The sequence below is a fragment of the Hibiscus syriacus genome, unplaced genomic scaffold, assembly GCF_006381635.1.
Source record: "Hibiscus syriacus cultivar Baekdansim isolate YM2019G1 unplaced genomic scaffold, ASM638163v2 tig00110893_pilon, whole genome shotgun sequence".
In the NCBI taxonomy this organism is placed as follows: domain Eukaryota; kingdom Viridiplantae; phylum Streptophyta; class Magnoliopsida; order Malvales; family Malvaceae; genus Hibiscus; species Hibiscus syriacus.
The window spans coordinates 3,816,337-3,828,682 of record NW_024062901.1 but is presented as its reverse complement, the minus strand read 5'-3'; the positions used below and the strand labels follow the sequence as shown (position 1 = coordinate 3,828,682).

The window sequence follows — 12,346 nt, the reverse complement described above, 5'->3', positions numbered from 1 at the left end:
GTTTATAGTTCTTGGTAGTGTTATCAAAACTCTGTTCATCATACAAACCCTTTAACCATGTCAAATTTTGACAAGAGATACATTGGTCCACATGTAAGAAACGAATCCCACCATCGAACAAGCGAAAGGTGCTCATGGTTAGAAAAATATTATTGACACCCCATCGTGAAGCATCCTACAGCTACCCAAGGACTTAAGCGTTCACCTGATCCAAGAAATATATATGTTAGTCCCACAGGTTGTAAAGCATGGCTAATAAAAGAGTAGCAACAAGCCAATTTGATCCTTTTCCCCTGCCTACATACAAAATGGTTCCACTAGAATCCCACATCACTTTTGTGCATGGATTCACTCATTGATTGCAAGATGCATCCTTCATTTCTCTCGAAGGAACAAAATTCAAAAAGTAAAAGGAGTCCAGGAAACACACTAACGTAAGAAACACCGGTGAAACAACTTACTACTGCATCTAGTCAAGAGAGGTGAAAAAATATCTTTGTTACAAATGAAACATTTCATCCACATAAATATTTACATTAGCATGTCCATTTACAAATGTAATTCAAGGAACAAAATGGCAGGGAGGAACCCTATTACACAAATAGAACAAAAGAGATACTAGCTCAAATATACATCATATCTCATAATGGATCCCTACAAACAAAATCTGAATCAATTACTACAATAATCATTGTTCATGCACATCAAATGACACTGTAAACCTGAGAGTCAAAACATGCCAGTTGGTTATACAACTAAAATGCAGAGAAGGATTCAACTGCTTCTAGCTAATGCAGTATTGAAGTATTCCAATGTTTTGCAAAGAAAATGAAGCATCAATATCCTCATTCTTATGTTAAAATAACCTGACCTAATCCTCCCTGGACTGCTGCTCAACGGCATCATTTTTTGTTGCCCCTTTCCCTTTCAGTCAAAATAATACCACCATCCAATCCAACCCAAAAGTGAATTGGATGCATTATATGTTAAGAGAAGATACATAAAGAGAAAACATAGGCATGCCTATTTCAATGCTACCAGAAAGAAAGAAACAGAAAACCCCCCACCTATTCTGGCTGCCTTCCGAAAGAAACCTCAAAACCTGACAAATAAGCATATCACACCACATAAGCTCCATTCCCAACACTTCCAATGAATGAAATGAAACTGAAGTGACACCTATAAATGCTAGAAACGGAAACAATAAAATAACAATTTTGCTACCAAAGATAAACGATAAAGATTAAATAAAGCCAAGATTAACTCAACTAATATAATTTTATATAATCTAACCTCTTCATTGGAGAAAAAAAAGAGGAAGGTCAAGTTATTCAAAGGAAAGCAGAAGAATACAAAAACACAGATACTTCCTGTGAACTTTTAGCAATGGCAGAACCGATAAGAATATTTTGCTAATAGCAATATCATTGTGGCTATATTTACATAGCCCCAAAAATTCGGATTCAATTCAAATTACAAAATTGAAATCAGAATCAAAACATAACTAAGATTTTAAACAGGGTTAGTGGTCAAACAATGCTAGAAGAAGTAAATTCAAATGCTCAAACACTGAGGAAGGCAGAAATCTGAATGTTAGCTTAGTCATCTGTCTTCATTTCTTTTCTCTCCTATTTCATTTTTGTAACAATTAGTATATACAAAGAGAAATCCAGTTCCACAATCATCCCCCGTCTAAATTAGCCATTACAAATTTCAAAGCCAATCAAGCATTCAATCATAAAAAAAAGGAAATGTAAGTACAAATTTACTAATAAATGAATAAACTAAAGAGAAGTAAAATAGCAAGAGCGTCAGTGGACAAAAAATACCCGGTTCTCTGTTCAAAGAGTGCTGGAAATTGCATCTTCAAGAAAGTGCAAGTGCAGATTCCCAATAACACTACCGTTAAAAATGAATGGAAATTGAAGAGTGCCGACTGACATCGCACCAAAAAAAAGTTGTAATTATCAGTGATTCGAAAAAAGAAGAAAAATCAAATGAAGAAGGCCATTTATCAAATTTAAAAGATTAGAAAGTTAGGTTTCTTACCATGCTTTTGGATCCCTCTTCGATCGATTGATTTTGCTTCGGTTCGGATCAAAATCAGACTTACGAATTTGATTTTCTTTACCGGGAGGATTTATGAATCTGGTAGTTTCGGATCACTTCGAGCCAATTTAACCCGGGAAAAAAGTATCATCTACTTTAATGCCACGTCACAAAAAATTCGTCATGTTATTCTTGAATGATTGGTTCAAAAATTATTATTTTTATTTTTCTTAAAAATATATAATTAAAATTAATCAAAATAATCAACAATCTATTAATTTAATCAGATTAAACACTTGATCTGTTAAACAGTAATATAGGTTTAAATTTTGACGTTGGTCAATTGATCAAATTAGGTTAGTAGCATTATCCTCGTATTTATAATATTCGATCTAAATTAATAGTAAAAATAATTTTTTTCTTCTAACGAAAGTACATTATTTGATTTACTTTGATTAATATCTTCCATGAATTAACTTATCTAAGTGGTTAAAGGAATTATTATTATTTTTATAGGTCACAAGTTCAAGTACCAACTACTATAATAAGATATTTAAATATTCATTATATGTTCATTATCTCTAAAATAAATATTATTTTGTGATCGCACTAACTTAATTAAAAAAATATCTCGAGTGCACGTTAAAACTTTATGTATTGAATCACATGTCATACATTAATAAATTGCTATCATTAACCGATAGTTTTATTATTTCGGTGGTTAATACTTAATAGTCTTATTAATAAGGGTAAAGTATATAAATGGTCCCTTAACTATAAGATATTACTTTATTAAGTCCCTTAACTATTAAATATTACAAAAGATCTCTTATTATAGGGAGTTGAATCGTTCTTTTCCGTTAAAAAAAAGTAGTGATCGTCTGAGTTAGACGTTAAGATGTTGATTGACATATGACAATCATTTGAGATTATGAGATTAAATTTTTATCATATCTAAGTCAGTAGATTAGCGTACAAATCAATCTGTTGTCAAAATTTTAACGAAAAATTACGAGTATAGAACATAATGAATAATTAAGTGACTATTTTGTAACTTTTAATAGTCAAATGAGTCAACAAAACAACTTTCTACAGTCAATGGATCATTTTATAACTTTTAATAGTCAAAACACTCGAAAATATATAAATCATAGGGATCATTTGTTTACTTGACCCCATTACTATGATTAATATCTGAAGTTTGAACTCTCCCTTTTCTATGAAAAAGCAGACAATTAAAAATGATCGAATTAATAGTATATAAATCAAATTTATAACTTATATATAATAAAATAATTTGATAAAAAAAAATAGCTAATTTAAAAAGAGGACAAGGAATTTTTATGACGCATTGGTCTTCAATAACAAATGAATTTTCAGCAAAACTTTGGACCTATTTGTGAGCCATTCAGGAGAACTGAATACGAAATCCACAATGATTTGTTCTTGTTTTTTCACATCTTTAACTATGTTCCAATTCTTTCAAGATTCTCGGAACCAGTTTTCATCCTTGGTCGAACCTCGGCGTCTACCTCAGTACATGCAAGAGCTACGTGAAAAACCGCCAACATTTCCTCTTTCGCCTGCACTTCTTCTGCCAACATGGGATCGATCATGTCCGACAACGGGATACCTTCGTCGAATCCTTTCCTCAACCACTTTACGAGGTCCGGGACTTTGACGGAAGTCGTTGTGGTTGACGATAGTTCAGGAGACTTCCCCGTCAGCAGTTCAAGTACGATGACTCCAAATGAATACACGTCCCATTTTTGCGTCGGTCGGTCGCCGGGGGCTCTAGCCTCCGGTGCTCGATGATCGTTGGTTCCTTCCGTTCGGATTGATTTGTAAGATAGTCCCCCGATGAAGCCGCCGGCTGAAGAGGGATTAGTACTGGTGATGGTAATGAGTCTGTTGAGGCCGAAATCAGAGATGTAAGGCCCGTAGTCGTTATCGAGGTGAACGTTAGAAGGTTTGACATCTCCGTGTACAAATATTCTCGGACTGCATTCATGAAGATAGGCCAAGCCGCCGGCTGCTCCCTTTGCGATTTTCAGCCTTATCGACCATGAGAGGATTGTTGTTGACTGACCATTTCTGCCTGTGAATAATAATGCAAGATCTACAACTTTGAATCCATTGCTATTAATTAAATGATTCAACTTTAAACTAAAAAATAATAATAATGGGTTCTAATATTCCACTCTCTTGCGTGTTCTAGGCTCATACTAAATTACTATTTAATAAATTAATTTGCTAACAACTAAAGAACTGGTAATAGAACCATGTGACAAAATTGCAACTGTGTGGTTGCTAAACCAAGTATGCTTCAAAAGGTCGTATGAACTCTGTGTTTTTCGACTGAAACAGAGGGCGCTGACTCCATTATTCACAACTTTCCGGTTCAGCATTCGAATACTCGATGCATTATGCGAGCAATAAACCGAGACAAGAACTCAGTAATGAGAAGACTAACGTGTCCTGCCGAAACAGAACTACCATGGCCGGACGAAATCCGGGTATCCGAGTTTCTTTGTTCCAAGATTGATGTTCATATACAAAGGCTGAAACGATAAGATGCTCAAAGTCAAAACTTGTTTAAGATCAGTATATTAAGCAATTGGCGACAAGCTAAAGCATGCAAGGGATGGCAGCATCAATCATTTTGGTTAAGAAAACAAATCAAATCTAAGATCCAGGGAGTCCTCTTCTTGAGTTGTGACCCATTACCCCTTGTGATTGAAACCTTGAAATGCTCAAAGCCAAAATTATTTCCTCTGTATCATCAGTCAATGCCTGTTATGGTTAGTCACATGATGCACGGCTTTCCAATAGGTAAGGGGACCTACCATTTGGATGCCCATATATGACAGACACCCGAATTCGAATAACATAGATAGAAATAACTCTCTTAGCCCACAACTACGGTTGTGCAAAAAATCCAAAAAAAAAAAAACGTATCCCGAAAAACCATTTAGGGCCGAGAATTGAACAATTCAAATTTATCAATCAACCGAAATAATTTGCTAACGGTTAACGGAACCCAGTTTTTCACACCCCCTACCCATCACCATTAGTGCTCTTGTTTTCTTTCATTTCACACAAACAAGACAGTGCAAAAACAAATGGATATTCTACTGTGATTTACCTCTAAATGTGTAGGATGACTTTAGGACCACTTTCATTTCTAGACCATCATAAGCATGATCAACGTCGGATGTTTAAAGAAACTAAACTAACCTTCTAATGGCAGAATAATTCAAGCATGAAAATGGTAAAGAAACTAAACTAACCTTCTAATGGCAGAATAATTCAAGCATGAAAATGGTAAAGAGACTAATCTAAGCTTCTAATGGCAGAATAATATCATATCCGAGCTCACATGTGATTAAGCTAAGCAGAATAATTCAAGCATGAAAATGGTAAAGAAACTTAAACTGACCTCTAATGGCATTGGCCAAATTGCCATTGGGGATGAAATCACTGATGAGAAGCTTCTCACCAGGAGCCCAATAGTAAGCTCTCAACCTCACAATATTCGGATGTTTAACTTTCCCAATAGATTGAACATCAGCCACAAACTCCTTATACCTCTGCTCTCCACCCTCACCTAATCTCCTTACAACCACCGGCACGCCGTTTCCAAGCACCACTTTGTACACTATCCCGAGCCCGCTCTTCCCCAGCACATAGGCCGACGCTCTAAGCAGCTCGTCAAGTTCGAAGGTGAACGATTTATCGATGGCGACGAGTTTCCCTTCTACTCTTTCGTGGTCTTCGAATTCCGAGTCTTCCTTCCGAAACCGATCAGTGCAGGCTAATGAAGTAAAGGAACAGAGTTTCCCTTTGCCTTTTCGTCCAAACTTGGTTTCCCCGGTACAACTACAGCTATTCGAAGAGTCTTTCCTTTTCCAGTAAATGTAAACTATAATCAATCCAACGAAAACCACACCGGCGGCATTAGCCACCGAGATTAAAACAATTAACCCATGGCTGAGCTCTTTTTTCTCAGTTCCACCGGATTTCGGACCTGAATTTTGACTTCCTGAAGGACTTAAAATGGGGTTCTCACATGATTTTTGAAGAGGAAACCCACATAACAAAGGGTTATTGAGAAACGCCGTTGGACCTTGATTTGCAAACGATCCTTTTCCGGGTATTTCCCCACGTATATTGTTGTTTCTAAGATCAAAACCGACGGTAACCGGCAAGTCACCTAAGCTTATCGGTAGCTTACCGGACAAGCGATTGTAAGACAAGTTGAGAGTACCCGATAATGACTTTAATTTCCCAATGTTACCAGGGATCGATCCGTTGAATTCATTTGAAGAAAGATCGAGTTGGACCAAATTGTTCAATCCCGGCCAAATTCCATCGGGAATTTCACCAGAAAACTTGTTCCGAGCCAGAACCAGCTTCCTCAACTGCTTACAATCCTTGAGATTCTCAAGCAAAGAACCCGACAACGAATTACCAGAGAGATCAACGTTTTGCAAAACGGAAACGTTGCAGATCGACGGAGGAAGCGGACCGGACAAGTTGTTACCATACAAAAACAAGCTACGAAGCGTCGTCGCGTCGAACAATTGGTCGGGTATAGAACCGAAAAAGCGATTGTTCCGAAGACTTAGTTTCCGGAGATAGATCAAAGTCCCGAGCTCAGACGGAATATACGCCCGGAGATTCTTCCCGGGGAGTGAAATTCCGACGACACGTGTCTCGGGGGACCCCGTTATGTTCGTGCAGTAAACGCCGGACCAATTGCACGGCGTGGTGTCGTTCTCGTTCCAGTCGGAGAACGTTGACGACAAGGCTTGGGAATTGTAGACGGCGGATTTCAAAGAGAGGAGAGGAAGGCAGTCGGGGGAAAGAGAAGAGGCGAGTTTCAGCCAGAAGAAGAAAAGGAGTAGAAACAGAGGCAGTTTCCTCATTATCATTCGATACAAAGGATTTTGCTTTTGTTTTTATGTTTAAAAATGTGGGTTTTAAGCAGAAGAGGAGAGAGTTGAAAAAACTGTTTTTTTTTTCCCTTTTCCTTTGGCAGTGAAGTGAAGACCGGAGATAACGGGTAAGGTTGGTTGAGCAGAAGAGAGGGCGAGAGAGAGACAAAGGTATTTATTAGGAAGAGAAGAGATTTTGACTCAATGTGGGACCCAACCTCCCGCCAAAATGAAAGATGGGGGTTGAACTGAGTTTGACCGTTAACTGCCCAACTCACTGAGTTGAGAGGTCTTTATTTCAAAATCATTTCAACCATTTTCCTCTCATTATTATAATTATCAATTATCAGGTAAATTATATATTTAATATCTAAACTATCAATACTAAACTATCAATTTTGAACTATTATAATATCTAAATTTTTTGTTTTTTAAAATTATACTTAAATTTTAGATTTTGTTTCATTTTAATATCTGTACAAAATTTAATATTAAGTTTAGAAACTTTTTTAAAAAAAATTAAATACTAAAACGAACCAAAACTAACAGTTTAAATACTAAACACGCTAAATTTTTAACGATAGGGTATTAAACTGAAACAAAAACTAAACATTATATATTTTGAAAAATTAAAAGTTTAAGTACTAAAACGGATCAAACTAATAATTTAGGTACTAAATACAATTTACCCTAATTATTATCATGAAAACAACATGCCAGTAAGCTAGAAAAGGAAGGATGTGAGAGAGAGAAGAGTACCAAAAAGGAAATAAAAATATAACATCTAGATCTATAAAGGGAATATGATAAATATAAAAACATTGGGGTTTTCTAAAACTAGAGATTCATTAAAATTTTCAACATCAATATAACAAACTGATGGGAAGAGTTCTTGTAGCATTAACTTGCAGCCATGTCCATGACCGAATTGTCTTTTAAGGTTGAGGAAACTGCCTCATAATACTAAAGAATACATCGCCATTGACCCATCTTATGAATGCAACAGCCACCTTCAAGTTGGCTTATGAACCAGCTACTTCAACCATTTCCTGTTCCACAGTGCTTGGCATCACTGGATAGTATTTGTAGTGAAGTTCCCCGACGTCATCGCCAGATAGCTTCTTCCAGCCACTTGATCCCACGTAGTAAACTGATAAAAATTTTAACAAGTTCATCAAATTAGGGAACACACACAAACACATGCATATCATATATAACAATTACTGAGAAAATTCATGTTGACTTGAGATGGGGAGAGAGAGAATACCGCTGGCAACGCCACCACTGGCTCCGTCACGGAATGTGGCATGATAAATAGCTCTTCTGGCCAACTCTGCGGCTTCTTCAATGGACATATCATACCGATAGCTAGCACCAACATCCAAAACAAGATATTTATGTGTATGAATGCATAAAGCTGAGCACAGAATGAGACAAATAAAAATGTCACAAATAATCTGATTAAACGGCATGGAACAATAGAAAATCTATGATTTACTTGGGAGAAGCCAAGAAAAGTTGACGTCCCAACACACAGTTAGAAAATTAATGAAAGGGTTGATTACAGCAATCAAAAAGATTTTATTGAAGCAGAGTTATGTGATGGTCGGAGCTTCAATTAGGCAGCAGCATGCTTATTATCAAAACGGCGCTTCAACAGGAGCAAAAAAGTGGATAGAACCAAAAAAACTAGGGAAAAGAATTTAACAGGCTCGCTCAACAAATAAAAGTGGATAGAACCAAAAGACTACAATAAAGCCTTTAACAGGCCCACTCAACACATTCCTCCTCCATGGTTTCTTTCTTATTAGACAACGTTGACTTTACGAGGAGACTGTGCTGCTTGGCTAACTTCATAGCTCTTCAAATGACATCATTATTTTAAACCTAACTTAATATGAAGATCATGATAACTTTGCAGTTTATTGGCCAACTATGTAGAATTTTTGACTGACATCATTTCAAGAACTTAATTTTAAATCTACCTTTAGAGGGAATAGATTGTGATAACTTTACATCATCACATTTGCATTTATGAATGGAACAATAGCAATTAAAGAATGGGGAGAAAATTCCATACCCATTATCCAGCACACCATAAGCATATGGTGAACCAGATCCAACAGAGAAACGCATTCCTTTTAACCTTCCCCCTTCACTGTCCACATAGTACAATCCAGGACCCTAGAAACCAAGGTTAGGCAGCAAAGTGAAAACATGAAAGTCTTAGAATGCAAGGGGGAAAGGGAGGATAGAGAACAAATTTTAGTTGAAAATACCGTTTCATCCCATCCAGCAATCATGGTTCCAACTGAAAGTCCCATTCCTCGGTAAGAATAGAGAATGTTTGCCAACAGTTTTGATGCCCCCGGTAACAGAAATTCTACGCTTGTTTGCTAATTCATGCAGCCGGCACTAGATCAATGGAAATGATAATCTATTAGCACTTTGTGTATGTAAGGGTAATTGGGAAAACACAGAAACAAGGCCAACAATTTTTCTCAACAAAATAATGGCTCCACTTTCTTTTGAGAATATTCCATTTTGACAGCAAGGCAATTAGGCAGCCAGAATGCCTTAAATTTAACTACCCAAACAATCAGAAAGTATGGAGAACTCATATCGAATACTTCCTAGTCAAAAGCTTGCTTTGCTAACAAGAAAAAGACCCAATATTATAAATCTACGTCCACTTAGGTTATGAAAGCAACATGCTTACATATCAAAGAGTGAAAACAACTTTCCTTAGTTGAATGATGGAACTATATACAGCTAATCTGTGTGTGTAAATCACATTTGAAGGGGGAGTTGAATATACTTAGTGGCCGGTAAGATATGCTAAATACCATATCTTTTCTCGACTTCTTTTGTTCTTATATATGTGCTAGAGAATGCAGTAAATCAGCACTTAAATTTTAGAGCCAATTGAAAAAATCATCTCATCTGAAACCTCTGAGATGGAAATATACTATCACTTTCTACATTGTATAACCCCATGTTTTAGAAAAACCGCAATATATGAGCATCAATGAAAACTGCAAAGAGAATGCCAAAATGACAAATGGCCCAATATGCAAAAATATATAGTATACAGAAAACAATACGAACCCAACAAAAAAGAGAAAAAAAGAAACATATGCTATCCCACTGGCTCAAGAGAGCAATTTTTTATTCCATTACCTTGATGCCTAAATTTCTGTGCCAAAATGACAGTCAGCAGCTCCTCCAGCCATTGTGCCAAGCATGTAAGGATTGATTTCAATAATTTTCTTCACCGACTGTGAAGCTGTCAAATCATTGGAAAGGAATGATAATATTGCTTTAAATTTCTATCCCAAAACAAGAACAACAACAAAACAGCAGATTCAATACACACACGCATATATATATCAAGGTTTAGTTCACAATGACCATAAATCGAGTAGTTCTATTGTACGGCAGTCTAATATAAGGTTAAGGAAAGGCGGTACCGGAAATATTAATATTTTTTTAACATTTCCGGTAGAGAGCTTCCTAAAATATTATTTTTTACTACCGGAATGTTAATTTCGCTAACTAAAATGAATATTTCCGATATTAACATTTCCTGTAGAAAAAATAACATTTTAGGTAGCGCTCTACTGAAAATGTTAAAAAAATATTAATATTTCCGGTGGCGCCTTTTCTTTGGCTTATATTAGGTTGCCTTTCCTTAGACATCCCCATAAGTCAACTATTTTCTAACCAAGAAATTTCTGCAAATAATATCTAACTATTTTCTTCACCGACTGTGACTCTGCCAAATCATGGGAAAAGGAATGATAGCAGTGCTTTAAATTTCTATCCCAAAATAACAACAGCAAAACAGCAGATTCAACACATGCGCACACACACACATCAAGGTTTAGTTCACAGTGACTATAAGTCAACTATTTTCTAACCAAAAAATTTCTGTAAATAACATCTAACTATTGCAAAATAGACATAACAAAATAAATAAATAAACATACAGATATAGCCTCCCATGCTAGCCCTAGAATCAGCAGCAACCATGACGCCTTCCTTAAAGATGAAAGCAAGCGTGGTGGTACCCTTAGCAGGTTTGACCATCTGGATAGCTTCTTTTTGGAACCCATCAAACTGCAATACACCGATCAAACATATAAAAATAAGGCATAAATCTCTCCATTTACTCAGAAAATCAAAACAGTGGTACCAATTAACAAGAAATTCCAACTCACATCGGTAGTATTAGGGACCTCGAACGACGGAGCATATGAAAACCCATCAACAAGCTCACTCGGAGCACCCCAAACAGGCGCAGCCGATTCTAAACCGCTGGTGTCAAGCTTCATGATTGGTTCTTAGAAAATCTAAAAAAGTGTGAGATAGAATCAGAAAATTCGATGCATCCGATGATGTATTCTTTCCCAATAATCAAATTACAACATAAACCCTAGGCGTAAAAACAAAACACTCTCTTTAAAATATTAATTCCGACATATACATACATACACACATATACACACACACACAAATGTGAGGTGAGAAGAAAACCTTTTCGATTCAAGCAGGGGAAAATAGTGAGATCGAATGAAATAAGCTGCGGCAGACTGAAATTATACGAGGAAAAATGGTTCGTTCTCTACGTTCTTTCCCAGTTTTCTTGCGCTATTGGAAATGAGAAAATCAGCTTGTTTGGGTCGTCTTGGATCGGCCCAATTTTTTATTCAAAACGGAGATCGGTAGTTTCGACAACGCACAATCAACCCATAATCCAGAATTCACGATATCACCTATCAATATCTATGGCCCAATATCTAGATCTCCAATAGATTGGGAGATTGGGCCTAACAATGATATAAGTGATTAAGGGCGAAATTGGCCAATACGACACTTAGAAAAAAAATTAGGGTTATATGGCACATGGTTTAATTTGACATCTACGAAATTTGTTACAGTATTTAACAAACTAATCACCTCTAGGTGACGATAATATTTTTTATTAATTTTATCACATGGGGGGTAAAGTTTGAAAAAATATTTTTTTATTAGTATTCATCACCTCTAGGAGACGAGTTTCATGTATTGTAACAAATGTCGTAGATCTCAAATTGAAAGTCAAACTGTCCTAATTCCCTAAGTTTTTTTTCTGGGCTACCGTAATGGGCCAATTTTGTCGTTGATTAAGAATGATAATTTTTTTACTACGGATGGGTTTTAATCCGATTTGATTAGGATTAGGGATGGTAACATATTGTGTTAGATCGAGATTTTGGCTAGTTCAACTCGAACTGAGAAGCATACCATGTTCACATGAACTCAACTCGAATTTTGAGATAAAGATGCATATTCAACTCGATTCGACACAAATATAAAAA

At 36.2% G+C, this 12,346-nt stretch overlaps 1 protein-coding gene, 1 long non-coding RNA gene and 1 pseudogene across 2 annotated transcripts; all 3 read right to left on the bottom strand.

The window, feature by feature from the left end:
* Positions 1 to 382: 382 nt before the first annotated feature.
* On the bottom strand, positions 383 to 2,144 carry LOC120145244. Its single transcript, XR_005518112.1, has 4 exons — positions 2,050 to 2,144; positions 1,830 to 1,936; positions 1,068 to 1,102; positions 383 to 924 (listed from the first exon to the last, which is right to left on the bottom strand). It is a non-coding gene; the product is annotated as an uncharacterized LOC120145244 (long non-coding RNA).
* Positions 2,145 to 3,396: 1,252 nt separating this feature from the next.
* On the bottom strand, positions 3,397 to 7,059 carry LOC120145151 (receptor protein kinase-like protein ZAR1). Its single transcript, XM_039159044.1, has 2 exons — positions 5,489 to 7,059; positions 3,397 to 4,147 (listed from the first exon to the last, which is right to left on the bottom strand). The coding sequence occupies exons 1-2, from the start codon at positions 6,981 to 6,983 to the stop codon at positions 3,516 to 3,518; spliced, it is 2,127 nt and encodes a 708-aa protein (XP_039014975.1). The 5' UTR covers positions 6,984 to 7,059; the 3' UTR covers positions 3,397 to 3,515.
* Positions 7,060 to 7,819: 760 nt separating this feature from the next.
* On the bottom strand, positions 7,820 to 11,615 carry LOC120145329 (annotated as a pseudogene).
* Positions 11,616 to 12,346: the final 731 nt, after the last annotated feature.

What these genes read in the sequence shown, in the direction of transcription:
- LOC120145151 (XM_039159044.1), bottom strand. Translation starts at nt 6,983, where the DNA reads ATGATAATGAGGAAACTGCCTCTGTTTCTACTCCTTTTCTTCTTCTGG. An exon ending in TTTGGCCAATGCCATTAGAG is followed by an intron (nt 4,148 to 5,488) that starts GTCAGTTTAAGT and finishes TATTATTCACAG; the next exon opens with GCAGAAATGGTCAGTCAACA.